Raw genomic sequence first — 15,509 nt, 5'->3', positions numbered from 1 at the left:
GGTAATTTTTGTTTTGTTTATTTCAGCTGACCGAACGAAAATATCGCGGCCTCACTGCTGCGCCTTGAAGGGACACTGAAGTAAGAACACAGGAGACGCCCACAAGGATCCGCGGAAACCACCTGAAGGAGCAGCACAATATGGCCCCAAATGACATTGCGCAAAGTTTTAAAATTTTAAGAAAGTGGCAGAACAAACTTGATTGTCTTATTTCTGAAATGATTTTTATCAAAGAACTGAAACCATCACTAAACAAACTGTGTGATTCCATCCGCGCTAAATTATTTGTTTAGATCAGTTCTTAAAACAAGCCTCATTATTGCATCATTGTTTCATTGTTCTATGTCCTTTTTTAACTTTATAAATACTTATCATAGACATATTTTATCACATTTTAGCGTTCATGAGGCGGACCTCTATTAAGCGGCCACCCTGGCGACTTTGAAAACTGGCCGCTTAATAGAGGTTGGCCGTTGAATAGAGGTATCGAATACAGCACTTTACTGACAAAATAATAATTCGGGACTTTGGAAAGTGGCCGCTTAATAGCGGTCCAACTGTATCTTTAACTGTTTGTAAGATATTTATGCTATGGTTTTTTTTTATTTTACTCGCAATTGAAAATGGCTTCGGAGAGGTCGAAACGTCGTGACCTTTTAGCGTGTATTTTTATCACGAAAGCCATTTTTATACGAAATTACTCATCGAGAAACAGCGTCGTGCCTAAAATGGGGATGTCATGGGTGAAAACTGATGCGACGTAGGAGTTAAAGAGATTGGCTATTTCCCGACTATTTCCACAGCATGGGCTTAACTGTTTTGCGCAAGTCTTTTTACTTCTCCGTTAGGTGGCTCGAGGCAGATAGTTCCAGCTTTTCTCTAATAGATTCCTTTTTCTTGATCAAATTAAAGAGGCAGTGTCACCAGTTTTTAGTATGCCTTTAAAGCGTAAAAATGGAAATGCATTACAACTTGAAAAAAATGGCAAATTTTTTCAAGCCTTTTCCCGTGTATTTTGGAGAAATTACTGAAGACAGGTTTATAGTTTGTTCTTCATTGAAGAAATCAGTTGAAAAAGTTCTACGTTTAATATTTGAGTAGTTTTGGTCAAAATACAGCAAAATCTCCGTGACAGTGCTGAATTAAGTATGGTACCAGACATCCAAGGTATGGGATTCCGTCCCTCAAGCCTCTTGGTCTGTATATAGTCAGAGACCGCTACAAGAAACGTGTCTTTCCATTGATACCAGTCCGTGATTTATATCGTAATTGGCTATGATCAAAGAGAGGTTAATTGCTGACAGAGCCGTATGTAGACCCTCGAAGTCGCCTTTTGCATAATCGTGGACAAATCTCAGGGTTTTTGGTGGGGCTTTTATAAAAGCGTTAAATTGGAAAATAATGACGCTATGGTCTGCAAAAAAAAAAAACCCGCGTGTTTTGGAGCTGAGACAATATGTCGGTTACATTGACACGGTTCGGCACGTTCGTGATTACAAGGGTAAGTATGTTGTTGCCACGAGTAGGTTTTTTATTGAGTTGTGTCAAGAAGTGGTCGTGAATTAGGGTTTCAATAAAGGCTAGTTCGTTAACACCCGATGCGCAGTCAATGGAATCCCAGAGGATGTCAGGCAAATTAAAGTCATCCGAAATTACCGAAATTATTGTCGAACTGGTCACAAACTTCATGCAGACTGAGAATGTTATCGAATACATCCCTCCAACTTGGGTCTTCATCGTGTGGCACATAGGAAAAACAGAATAAAATTTTTTGACCAGTAAGCTCAGTAATTTCAGCAAAAAATTATCTCAGGCTGTTGCAGCTCGGCTTCCGATTCAGGTTTAAATTCTTTGAGAGCTTTGATAGAGGCTGTTTTGATTGCGATAAGAACTCCACCACCACCTCGATCAGACCGATTTCTCCTAAATATTGTTAAGCTAGAATGCAATATTTCAGAGTTTAGTGCTGATATTTTGGTTCAACCATGTCTCATTGACGCATACAACGTCAGAGTTTTCGGCGTACAACAGGTTCTGGAAGCGATGGAGGTTACACACGGATTGCCACTTTTTTGTGTTGTCTTTGTGATAACTTTTTAAGCTTCTGGCATTCACCACGAGGCAATTGATCTTACCAGCAGTCGAAGCAGAAACCAGTCCATGCAGGGTTAGGATTGATGTCACCAGACATCAAGAGGCGAAAGATAGCACCTGAGTTGTTGTTGTAGTAAAAACGTGGCACAAGATTCTTTTAACAATGTCAACAATCCATCGAAGGAGCAATCGTTTTCGGGAAAACGGCAATAAAAATTGTAAGAAAGAAATAAGGTAAAAGGAGTCCAAGTCTAGCGGTACCTCCAAGACTACAGGTCGTTTGACCACGAGTCGTCCTTCTGTCATTATATCGTTTTAGCCCGTGCGCATGCACAAACCTCAAAACGTACCACATGGAAGAAAAAATGATTACATTGTCATATATATACGTGGCTGAATCTCAGTTTAAGTCAGTAAGGTGGAACTGAGGTGCCTACGAAAGGGATCTGTCTCATATGGTCTAGGGGCCGACTTTTCTCTCCCTCACTGTCTTGTCGGGGACAAGGTATCGGAAAGCATCGCGGAACCATCTCCAGCTGGCATAAGCGAACCGCGGGCCGAAATCTCGTGGTGCATCGTCATGGTACAACGCTCCGGCAAAGTGTCCAGAGGTACCGCTGTCGGTTGTTTTTTTCTCTCTTTTTCAGCCATGAATTTTTTCAGGCTTTCTTTTCGCAACTGCTTAAGTTGCGTAGTAACTGAGAGGATCTTTCTTTTATTTGATCTTTCATCCACAGTTCAAATATATGTTTCATATATTTAAATTTATTTAAGGCCGGCAAGTCGCCCGAAGCGTATCATTCATGTCCCTTGTCATGTCCTTGTCAAATTGTCGACGGGCATTGTGTACCATTCATAGCCTTTAAGCCAATTCTGCACATTAAACACGTTCCCTTGAAAATATAACATCGATAAATACATTTACGCGCAGGGGGATTCAGCCCTTGTTAGGTATCCAAGATCAAGGGCCTGTTTGACAGCAAATTCTTCCGCGAATCTGGAGAGATTTTCGGAAAAATGTCATGGAAACGTGAAATAATTACCGTACAGCAGGCTATTAAAACTCACTCGGGAATTCGAAATCTTTTCCGTGAATATCACCGTTAAATTGAGAGGATATTCCAAATTTCCGGAAGAGGGTAATTTTATTGGACAAAAATGTTTCGAGAGGCCCATGTGTATTTTACGGCTTTTTCGAGTGGAAGAAAAGCGCTGGTCATGTTATGTGTAAAATAGTTCGCGAGTATTACGATTTCTTTTTTGGTGATGATAATAACAATAATAATAATAATAATAATAATAATAATAATAATTCACGTGCTATTTTAAATTTCGCTTGGCTCACAGGTTACGCTAGCGCCCTGTGCTCCTTTCTGATACTGTGCATACAGATAGTTTTACTGCGCATAATAGTAATGATATCAGGAATTTCGTTAAAATGAGCTTTGGTGAATAGCGTAGTGAAACGTTGTCTTCAGAGCCGATTTCTGCCTAGTACGTTTGTATCCTTTAGGCTGACTACAGTTCCCGGACACCACTCACAGTCCGCCGAGCTCAGCGGGCCCTCTCTTGCTCCAAATGTTAAAAAAAACACTAATCTGACACAGGGGCGACCACAAACCACTAATCCTAATGTGAATAACTCCTGACTCACGGGGATTTCAGAGGTCGATGTCTAGACGACTTCAAACAAAAGAGACACGTACGTTATCACTTGTGGGCTTTTAGCCTGCGAATGTAAAGGGATTTCCGGCTGTTGTTGATCACGTCGCCGAGTTGTTATAAGTGTTTCAATAAAAAATCTCAGCAAACTATAGATATTTAGAAACGTTCCAGCCAGTTAACCTTCTAATGTATTCAGTTCCCAGCCAGCTCTATTCCAGCCTGCAGAGCGGGTTTTTAGTCGAGCGGCCCCATCAGGTACTCCTGCCTAAAAGTAGGTTTGTCAAAAGAATTCGTTAAGTTTCTCCAAACTGCAACTCCTTGTCTATGTGCACACATTATTTTCAAGCTACGAAGTCGCAAAGTAAGGAAGACATGTGCACAATAAGCTCGAATACAATACAAACTTTAATGACAGTGACAATCAGGATCTACAAGTAAGGCTACAAAATGATAATGTAGGCAGATCCCATAATCGGACAGAAAAATAGCGCAATATTCATGCGAAAGAGGAAGACAGAACTGTTGACAAACGTTCATTTCTTAGATCTTTTGTGCGGACGGTTTCCCATTTGTGGATCCATGCGTGTGCTTCGCGTCTCCCACGACCCGCCATCCTATCTTTCATTTCTTGAAACGAGCAGCCGCAATTCTGTTTGTCTTGTACTCCAGCAACATTTTCAAAGCCTGGCGATAGTTTGCTTGTCGGTAAAAATAAATCCAGGGACTCACAGCAGAGTTGGCAAGCCCCAGGGTTGCAAACCAGAAGTACAACTTATGATCGCGGTCACTGGAGACCCCAAAGCTGATCATAATTGCGATGGGAATCCAAAACAAAGAAAACAGAACAACGACCAAAGCAACGGTCTTGGCGACTTGCTTGTTCCTTTGGTGCAGATCTGCGGCAATGTTGTTTCTTCCTTGGTTCTTGTGTAAAGAGCCGATCCGCATCGAATTTGCGCGCACTTTTCTGATGGTCAATACGCCACTGATGATGATAAGGGAGTAGCAACCCCCAACTCCAAGAGTCTGGAATAAGCTTGAGAGAGATGATCCTTTATGGAAAATTTCCATGAGTGGAAGAACCAGAGACTCGAGCCACGTTTTTGCAATGAGGATCTTGACTGTTGTAAAGGTAACCCAGATCTTGTGTTTGAGCGGGTAGCAGATGGCAAAACAGCGATCTATGCTGAGTATAGTTAGGGTCAAAAGTGAGCCACCGGCAGAAAAAAATGCGGTCACCAATGCGATGGTGATGGCAGTGTTGTAGAAACATTGCTGAAGGAAGCCTTGAACCAGCGTGAAAACTACAATAGGCATAACCACTGACGTGACCATTAGATCTGCTACGGCAACGTTCGATATCAACACTCCACAGACAGTCTTTAAGCTCGGTGTCCGATAAATAACGAGAATAAGTAGGATATTACCCAGCGATCCACCAATAGCAAGAGAGCTATAAGAAATCGTTGCTAGTATCTCCCCTTCAAATCCGATGGGCAGTCTACAGTGCGTTTGGTTGGCAGTGTGTCCGGTCATGCTACAATCTTCTGTTTTTTTTTTTTTTTTTTTTTTCAGTAATGACACGATTCACGAACGACTAACGAGGTGTAATTTGACGCCCCTTCCTATTACAGGTGTTTTTTACGTGGAGTCCGATCCTGCCGCTCACTTAAATTAATTTTTTTTTGTAGGTTTGTAATATATATCGCGTCAACAAAGAAAGCCTCTCTGGGTGGTGCCTTTATGAAGCCTCCCACAAATCAAAACACATGCACCAAATTAAATCATACAGTATGATTTCATTATTGATAACACGACCGGAAATTTTCCTACCGAGAGATATAAAAGATACTGTCAGTTCTCAGGTTCGAAAGTAATCAAATGTTCTATATTTCATAACTTTGCGTGTCTTCATATCAATGAAATTGTTTTTAAGTACACAATCCCCATTGTATGAAAACCCTCTTCCATGAATAATGTTCGACAGCGGAAGAACCGAAAAAAGCAATAATTTTACTTAACTAGAAGGAGCACTTTTCACCGTGTGACGCCTTCAATAATATTATACAGAAAGTAATTTAAACAAAAGAACTTTCTTTTATACTGATGCAACAAATAATTAAAATAATATGTTTTTAAATCTGAGGCATATTTGTTTATTCACTTACAGGAAATAAATTGAACCACTAGCAAGTTTGACTGTAATTTCCTCAGCACAACACATTGTGCATACGCCGGGGAGAAAAAACACTTGGTTGAGTCACACGCATGGGTTTTCGTTCGTCCTCTGATTAATAATTAAATATTTAAAAGGAAAAAACGGACGTTTTGTTATTCCACGTTTACTCCGGTTTCATTCGCTTCGTTGTCAAGACGAAAACGATCAAAAACGCTACTTACAAGCGACTTTTATCGATGACCCACCGTTTTAATTTCTTTTTGCCGTCCACGTGTAGATAAAGTAATAAATCTTTGTTTTCAAAAATTTCCACTTATCAGACTTAGGGACGGATAACCGACTTAAAAAGTCTCCGTCTAAAAATAAATAACACGGATAACTGGGGACGGGGCCAGGATTAGTGAAGGAGGCAAAATCACAAATGACAAGAGAACTTAATGGCATAAAATTCTTCTTAATGGCATTTCAATTCTTCACAGAATGATAACAGTGTCTGGAGTTATGCTACAACATGTTCAATGAACTGAGAGAATATTTACAACCTATTTATAATAACATGTCCACTAGAGTAGGGTTTTCTATGTTTGTTGTTGGGAACCCTTGATTATGGGCTCCTGTTTTTGTGAAATTCTTTCGCGCAATTCTTTGACTCTTGTGAGAGAACAGTGTTGGTACTTTTGTTCAGTCTTATGGTACTTCACTCTTCTTGTTCAGCGGTATCTGCCTCTTCTGCGGCACTGTTTGCGCCTGCGATTTAAAAACAAAAAAGTGAAAAAAATGAGGAATTCATAAAAAAACAGCTAGGCGATGGTTTGGATTGAATTCATTACCGGAGCGAACTTTGGCTCGTAAAGAGGATACGAAACTATCAGGTGGTGCTTAGCACGGAGGGACTAGGAGACAAGTATTTCTCCATGGTAACCCACTGGTCCGTATCGGTTCCTCTTTCCTTCGCAGAAACCTCTTTCGCACTCTTTTTCCATTTCCGTTTTTCTCCCTATTTCCGACTTTTTGCTCCCTTTTTTTCTGATGGAGCTTCTGGAGAGAGTATCGGTCCCGTTGTCTTACGACAGCGTATCTGGATCAGGATGGGAACGCGAACTTACTAGGCGGATCAACTCAACTCAGGCGGATCCGATCATTCAGCAAGCTGGTTCCCACCCGTCCGAAGAGGAGGGATCCTGGGAACGAGGTGTCAAAGAAAACAAATCTTCTCGGTAACTTACAGGAGATATCACAAGCAGCCATACATGAAACAACACCAGAACCTTCTGATAACAAAACCGTGAGCGCTTAACCGATCCCCACAGCCTGCGCTTGTCTCATGTCATTGAAGTTCAACACTTATCACAGTCAACTTACCTTGATTTGGTGTGACTGCGGCCTCTCCGGGAATGGAACTGCAAGACAAAAGAAAAACAATGCTTAGACTGGGTTCCTAATCAGGGTTGCCAGCGCTCAGGAGGATAAAAATTCCTTGACTTTTCACCGAACAAAAACACTAAACAAACATGATGAAAGTATGAGAGTACAGCGAAAAAATCAAATGATTGTTCGACATTTTTTAAAGACAGGATATCCCCGACATGAGGCAAAACTCCCTAACTTTTCCCCTAATCTTGAAAAAAAAAAAATAATAATAATAATAACAATAATTTCACTCCCTACTTTTCCTGACTCAGACTGTGGAACCCTCTGTGCCATTTCAAACACACACATACATACTCGCACGCCCGCACGTGCCAAGAGAACAGCTCTACCTTCTTCTTGATTCATCCTCGTCGTCCCCAGTCTCCTGCTCGTGTTCTTCTCCAAACGGCGCAAGAGTCAGAGGATTAAAGCCGGACATTGGCTCACCAATTATACCAACCCTGTGGAACACAACACGTGCAGTCTTTCGTTTCAGACTTATTTCGCAAAAATGCCATAGTCTCCAAACACTACGCGACCTTCCAATAAAATGGTACCAACGCGTGATAAACAAAAATGACCTAAGGAAAACTACTTACTTAGTTTGCAAATGGAGGTCAAGCTTGTCGTCTTCGTGAGGAATGTCACTGCAAGAAAAATCAATCAATCAATCAATCAATCAATCAATCAATCAATCAATCGATCGATCGATCGATCGATCGATCGATCGATCGATCGATTTAATTCAATTCAATTTTATTTACACTTATGACAACGACATACAATATATTTTACAGTAAAAAAAAATTAAAGGTACAGAGCAATTTTCTTAATGATTTTACTTTCTACGGAAGAAGTGCGTAGTGGCCAAAGGAGCAAGGCTTTCGTGTTGGCCACTACCTCTGTGCAGTTAAATAAAATAGGGGGAAGAAGAATTCATAATACTGGTTGAAGAGCTCTGCTAGTTAAATTAGACTTAGGAGAGGAAAATACAACAGTAAGGAAAAAAGTGTTTACACCAAATATATAAGTATATGCATACGTTAATTTTTTTTATATTATTTATGTTTGGCTATCAAGTATAAAAAGTTTGTATTTGTCCTTAAAAACATTATAGGGCAGACACTTAACTTCCATTGAAATTGTTTCCCAGGTTTGTGATGCCACTACTCTAAACCGTGCTAAAGCATAATTAGTTCTAGAAAATGGTCTGTACAGGTTTTGACTAGTAGCAAATCTAGTATTGTATTTATGGACATCAGAAGCTAGAGAAACAAGATCATGGAGTGCAGGGGGTGTTTCTTTTTTATTGTATTGTAATTTATGCACAAGGGAACCAATTTTCAACTTTAAAATGTTCTCTAGCTTAAGGATTTCTAATAGTGTAAAATATGGTGTTGCAGTTTCTCTTCTATGCGCCAAGCGCGGGAAAACATGCGGAATTCAAGTCAGTCACGATTAGTCTGGGTTTTGTCCCTGTTCATTTTTAATCTCGCCAGTTAAAGACGGTTATCGCTGATGCACGCAGTTTGAGCGGCAACTTCTCAAACAAAATCCGTTTTCAGTAAACATCAGACTTACTTTTCTGACAAGGGAAGAGCTTTCGTGCGATCAAGGAACCACGGACTCGCTTCTTTTGAGGTCGGAAGTAGAGATACAAGCACTGGAGAACGCTGACTGTGAGCACAAAACAAAGATACATGAAGATAGTTCGAACAGAACATACACAACTCGGGTAAGTGAAAATAGCAGCACATTGCACTTGTACATTGACTAGTACTCACTTGATAATAGATTTAATTGGTGGCCGCTTTCTGTTAAGAGAATGGATAAAATGTTACTTTGAGAAGAAATTTTTTAAACTGTTGTTGCTCGCAAAGAGAGCAAAGAAACAGGAATGGAACGGAGGACTTACGGCTTGAGTCTGCGATATTCAGCTGGCGTCAGCGGCTGCTTGGTGCTGTCCTTAAGGCGATCCATTGCATACACCTCTGAAAGGAGAATTAAAATGCTTTGTTTGAGGAACTGCCAGAACATTACGGTAGCTTTGTCAGGCCAAATAGATTGAAAATACCAGGGCGAGGGAGGGGTACAAATGCACTTGAAAACAATTTGATGAGTTTGGTTTGGTTTTGCATTTTATTGGGTAGTGTATTCGATCTTTTATTTTTACATCCACTGCACGTTGTTAACAGTTTTTCACACTGATACGTGTCCAGAGTCATTTGCGTTTTCCAGCACTCAGCAGATAAGTTGTATGTTTTTCCACTTCAAGTACTGATTGATAACGACCGATAGCCTATAAATAAGGACCAATAAAAGGACTTGCTTGCTCACGCCAAGGGACTGATAATAACATGGACAGCTAACCTTCAACAGCTTTGGGTCTTCCCGCAGGATTAAACGTATTCGAGCGGAACATCCTGGTAATTCAATAAAGAAAATCAATAGCATTAGCAAAACAAATTTTTGGGCCAATCTTATCGTAAACCGAACAAAGTAAACCTTAAACGTTTGCCATAACACGAACGAAGGCCTTGTAAAACTAAATAATACATGCTACTGCGTATTTTTCGAATGTTAAGCGAAAACATGATACCCACAACCAGAGTATAACCAGCCCGTTTAGCAAGCTTTTTGCATAAACCTGAATCACAAAAGCACTAGGATGATCTCAATGAACTGGGATAAAAAGCGTGCTAAAATTTAATACCAACTGTTGGCATTCGTATGCAAGGGTGGCTATCATCATAGCCTGTGACCTGGGGTCCATTTCTCGAAAGTCCCGGTAACTTATCGGGCCCGATAAGTGCCTTTCGTGATAAATGTTTCTTAACAGAAGTCAATTTTTGTTAGCTTTGAATACTAAATTTTAAAATCTTATAATTCTGTGAAAGCATTGGCCAATTACCGTGCCTGTAACCACTGTGTAATCGGCGAATATACTTATCGGGCCCGGTAAGTTACCGGGACTTTCGAGAAACGAACTTCAGGGTCCCAAGTAGGGTATAGGGAAGAGAAAAATCGGCCAGGGGAGAGTGAAGCCTACGAAAGAACGCGCTTTTTGCACCAGACCGCCCTATACCCCACTTGGGAGCCTGTTCACAGGCTACTATCATCATTTTACACCACACACTGGCCATGTGAACAGTTTTGTAAGGCCGTGAGTTCTGTGAGTATAGCTCGTGTTTTCGTGTAGCTGGTAAGCAAGTTCTCCAACTGGATTCTCACGGGAGACGCCTGAGACCCCAGATTGGAGAGTTTGCTTGCAGGTTAGTTATCGTCAAGTTGTTCTCACCTTCCAAGTTCTTTTTGTATAAGGTCCAGGTGCTGGCGTCGGAAGGTAATGTGAGTCACATATGCAGCAAACGTATAGAGTGCCTTCAAAACAAACGATACGTATTCACAAAGCGCTTAACCGTTAAATGAGAGAAAAATGACTCACTCAAACACACACGTCGAATATCGGTAGTCGAATGTAATAATCACTTTATTGACTAGTTTCCAGTTGACTACACAAGCAGTGGGGAGGAGTGGGGTCTGGGTAGAGAAAGCCCTGACAGAATTTGGACCAATCATTGAGTGGTATTTTATTCATGACACAAAGAAGAAAGGTTCTACGTAGTAGAATCAAGGAAATTTCTGAAGTTTCCTCTAATTTCGTAAATCTAGCATACTTGTCATTGGTTGAGGCGTGGTAGTGCAGAGGTTAGCGCGTTCGACTTTCGATCGGAAGGTTGGTGGTGCAGTTTCTTTAGACAAGAAATTTGGGTCAAGTTGTCTCTCTTCATCCGGGTGTATAAATAAACAAGGTTAAGCTGTAGCCGCATGGGGTACCCGTGGCTCGATCTTGCGTTCAACGGAAGGAGAACGCAAGCCTAATCTTGTGCTACATACATCATTAGCACTCACCTCGTACATTTCCCTGTCTCTACTGGTGTCCGAGCTGCGTTGTCTGAAAGCAATTCATACACGCGTAAGTTGAATAACTTGATAAATAAATTTGTGAATGTGTTGTCACCGTCCCGTATGTTTTGAACATCAATGCTGATCAGCAAATGACACTGGCCGACTGAATCCCGGACTGAATCACAAGCTCAATTTCAGAACATGACTGTTAATTCAATTTTGAAAACGGCTGATAAAAGAACCTGAGCCGGGTTGTTCGAAAGCTGATTAACGCTAAATCCACGATAAAAAGTTAACCGAGGTTTTCATTGCACGCGTTAAAAATGGATATAATGGCTAATTTCGAGCTAAAGGTAAAGAAAAGTCTAGGTAAAAACTGAGGGCCAAAAATCTTTTGGAAGAATCTTTGTTGATTAGCAATTAAACTCAGTCAAAGTTTGCGATAATCCAGGATTAGCTTAATCGGGCTTTGAACAACTGGGCCCTGAAGTTTATGATTCACATATTTAATTTCCCTCTTCAATCTATTGTTCATAGAAATAGCATTCACAAGAGACGGTTGAGCTACCCATTCTGCCTGAAAGGGGTAGTGAATTTGAAAAGTTCAGTATTTTAAAGGGCTGTAAAAATAGACTATGAACTGAAAGGATAAGTAGAAAGTATGGTATCAGAAAGGGTAGCAAAAATGGTGCAGAAATTCCTTGCAAGAAATTGATTTGCAAAGATTACTATGAATAGTTCCTGTTGTACCGACAATGAAGAGTATGCTCTTCTGCCTTTGGCATATCTTTGTGGTATAAGAAAGGGATCTGAGAAGAGCCCCCCCCCCCCCCCCTTCCCCAATATAAATTGTCATTGAGTATCCCCTCCCCCCAGAGGGGAGCTACACAACATATACCCGAAAGTAACTACCACATTGTCAATAGAAGTGGAAGGATAAACCTCATTATGACTCCAATACCTGCCACAGCCCAGGTGATGCTTATCCTCTAGTCCCAGGCCCAACACAAGTGTGCAATAGCTTTGACCCAGAAGCCTTTGTGCTGCCTCCTGTTTGCTGACTGCTGTTGCTAAGGCTTTTCTCTCAGCCAGACTTGGCTCACTGTTGGCAGACAACAAATCCCACTTCAAGACGAGTAAATTTACATGGTTTTGTCCATCCATAAAGGACTGTCAGGACTGAATTTGCATACCTCATTTCCTTATGTATCTAGCTCAGCTAATTCAGGTAATGAAATTGTCAAAAATGTGCTACTGCTAAAGCAACTTAAAGTGGAGCATGAAAGATAGATAGAAATATAGAAATCAACCAAGCATTGAATCCTCTTTTGTTTGAATTGCCTAGTTGGTTAGGAAAAGTAATGAGCCAATTCTTCCAGTTGAGGCCTTTAGCCAAATAATTTTAAGTCAATATGCAACTTGACTGGCAGTGCATTTTTACGACCTTTTACACTCATCCAGTCTGTATGCTAAAATCAAGTACAGTTTATTTGGAAAATTATCAAGGCCAAACTCATCAATTACAGTACACCTCTCTTCCACCCAACCATGATTTCCTTTTTTCTTAGTTTAATAAAGTTTTGGTTGCAGAGTGAAACAAATTATATGGACTTGTAAAGAATAAACTTCAAGAAACAAAGAAGCCCGACTTACACTGCCATTGGTTTGGGTTTGTTTTCTATGGCCATCCTCTCAAAGAATGCATCAAAATAATTGAGAATTGCTAGCTGAAACTCATCAAACTGTTCAGAGCTGAAAAAGAGAAAAGATGATCAAACTTGAAAACGTTATTTACACAAGTGATTGGAAGTGGTTAGAGCAAGTTTAGAATGATATTTATCACCAGATAAGAATCCAAACATCAAGCTAATATAAACAGAGACATGTGTACAGCAGGACTGGGAAATCACAAAGGAAATTATGCAATTATATAGCAAAGAATGAAAAGAGCACACTTGAGATATGACAACCTGAGAGAGACAGTCTGTGTTTAAAGAAAGGGAAATAACTGGCCCAAGAGGATTGACAGCAATATTCTCCTTGAGGAGGGATAGGAGAGATGATGGCATTTTTGTATGAAGGGTGAGGGGTTCTGAAGATATGTGTTGGGGGGGGGGGGGGGGTTTGATCAGTTTTTTACTATTGACCCCCAGGAAGTTGACCAAAAATAGGAACATCTGGTCCAATTTTCTCAAAACTTTTTAACCCTAAGGTAGACTAACCAACACAAATCTTAACAAAAATGAAAAGCTAGTTAGTGGTAACTCTTTTCTAGCCAGTGCTCCAGTCCTCCACACTGTGTATTCACATTCATTTACCAGTGCATTTTGCACATACAAACATACAGTGTAAACAGCCATGATCCTTGTATTATAAAGCCAACAATAAGTTAGAGATACTGTACCTATAACATTCTTGAAATGCTGGTGGCAACATATCGACATCTGGCATGGAATCTAGAGCAACACTCTTGACATCATCTAAAGTAACAGTAGCATGTTCATTTGCCCCAGCTGCCTTGATGCTCGGCCGTGGAGAAGAACCTTTCATGTTACCAGTTCTTTGAAACAATAAGTAAGCTTGCCCACGGCGAGATGATGCCCCAGCAGCACCATAGTTTTTGGACATGACAGATGGTGTACCCCTGCAAGTCAGCAAATAAAACAACTTATCGTCTGATTAACTGGTTATTACCATAAACTGGACCACTGGAACATGTTACACTACAACACCAACCTAATAACTTTGATGAGGGTTTGCTTATCATCATTTTACTTCATGCATGGATACAAAATTAATGCAAAAGATTGAATGCAAAATTTAACCCAAGATTAATCCATGGAGGAGAGTTGTAGAAGGATTGTATTACTCATTTACTGTCCCCAATAAAAGTACACGATGGTAACAGTGTTAGCGTTTTAGTTGAATGTGTCAATTTTTATTTAATGAAAGATTTGTATTTTTTCTCAGTTGTTGCAGGTAGCTTAAAAATGATTAAAAAAAGAAATATTACCTGCAAAATTTGTACTTAACACTAAACTCTTAAAACCACCACATGAAGGTCTAACCATTTGCAGACAACAAAGCATATGTAACACCTTGACTCCTCAGTTATTTTAAGACCCTGAGTGTGGGTCTGGCCAGTGTTCAACCTGCAACCTACTGCTTACAAGTCTGGATCCCTCCCAAGATCCTGGAAGATACAGTGTACTTATGCAGATCTTCACGATTTAAAGATTTTTGGTGGGGATATCACTGAAATAAAAGATTTACCAGTAGTTACAACAGTTTTGATAGACTTGACTCTAGTACCTATCATTTTTCTTATTTTGATCTTGAAAGTGAATTCCTAAGCCTCCTTTACTTCTCTTTGATTTGTTCGCAGCCAGATGAAAGTTGGCACCTTTATCTATGCTTCCTGGAACTGTGCTGTTGGAAGAATAAACACAACAAATTCCCTAGCTTTAGAGGGCTGTTAGTGCTAATAATAATAATTGGTGGAGCCTGTATTGTAGATAAATCTGAGCAGCAGGCACCACAGAAATCCCATGCAACAGTCGTAAGCAAAAGTTGGATCATCTAAATCAGCCTTTAGGCATCTCCTACAGGGGATGCATGTTGGACAGTCACTTAAATACTACCTCACTGGCTCTAGCGTGTTGGTGTCATCTTTCCAAATCCATCTTCTGCTGAGCATGGAAGGTTTATACTAAAAAAACAAAAGACAAAATAGGCTTAATTTACATCCAGTGCCATTTTTTGAAATTAATTTGTTATGTTGATTCATGTTAAATATATTATAAAAACAAGAATGACAAAATGGGAAGTTTGTTTTCTACGTTGAATGCAACGGCACTTGAGTTCAAGAGCGAGGAAAGGACAAGCCGAAAGCAATCTGTGTTAAGGTTTGTAGTTGAAAACTTCACTGAGATTAATAAGATCATAGTAAATTAAATCAATTTGATGTTAGTTGCGGACAGCTGTTTCTGACAAGTTTCCTTGCAACAACAGCTGCTGCAAGACAGTTTTTACATTGTACTAAAAGCCAAGGAACAAAACTTGCCAACATTCATGAACTGCTAGCAGCTTTTAAGCACATTTTTATGTCATTCATGTCTGCTACTTACTAGGTCGTCCGGCTGAGCCATTTTTTGAAACCCCAATTTATCCAACTAGTGACACCGAGGCAGCCATTTTGTTTTTGTTGCTATGACGAGCGACTTCATGAGCCTGCGGTTTCCGGAAATTTTCG

The 15,509-nt window shown here is 40.2% G+C and overlaps 2 protein-coding genes across 2 annotated transcripts; both read right to left on the bottom strand.

Annotated features, from left to right (window-relative positions):
- Nucleotides 1-4,252: 4,252 nt before the first annotated feature.
- Nucleotides 4,253-5,396, bottom strand: LOC146478738 (neuropeptide Y receptor type 2-like). The gene has a single exon (XM_085112338.1). It carries the CDS (start codon nucleotides 5,293-5,295, stop codon nucleotides 4,381-4,383), a length of 915 nt encoding a protein of 304 aa, XP_084968464.1. The 5' UTR covers nucleotides 5,296-5,396; the 3' UTR covers nucleotides 4,253-4,380.
- Nucleotides 5,397-6,376: 980 nt separating this feature from the next.
- LOC146478737 (protein phosphatase 1 regulatory subunit 36-like) lies at nucleotides 6,377-15,485 on the bottom strand. Its single transcript, XM_085112337.1, has 16 exons — nucleotides 15,385-15,485; nucleotides 14,899-14,966; nucleotides 14,570-14,686; nucleotides 13,662-13,901; nucleotides 12,911-13,009; nucleotides 12,219-12,359; nucleotides 11,261-11,303; nucleotides 10,647-10,729; nucleotides 9,719-9,771; nucleotides 9,264-9,339; nucleotides 9,133-9,162; nucleotides 8,930-9,025; nucleotides 7,948-7,995; nucleotides 7,699-7,809; nucleotides 7,301-7,338; nucleotides 6,377-6,685 (listed from the first exon to the last, which is right to left on the bottom strand). The coding sequence occupies exons 1-16, from the start codon at nucleotides 15,403-15,405 to the stop codon at nucleotides 6,636-6,638; spliced, it is 1,314 nt and encodes a 437-aa protein (XP_084968463.1). The 5' UTR covers nucleotides 15,406-15,485; the 3' UTR covers nucleotides 6,377-6,635.
- Between the last annotated feature and the right edge of the window lie 24 nt (nucleotides 15,486-15,509).

Source organism: Pavona decussata, unplaced genomic scaffold (genome assembly GCF_977016875.1).
Source record: "Pavona decussata unplaced genomic scaffold, jaPavDecu1.1 SCAFFOLD_64, whole genome shotgun sequence".
NCBI lineage: Eukaryota > Metazoa > Cnidaria > Anthozoa > Scleractinia > Agariciidae > Pavona > Pavona decussata.
This window is presented reverse-complemented; position numbering and strand designations above follow the sequence as displayed.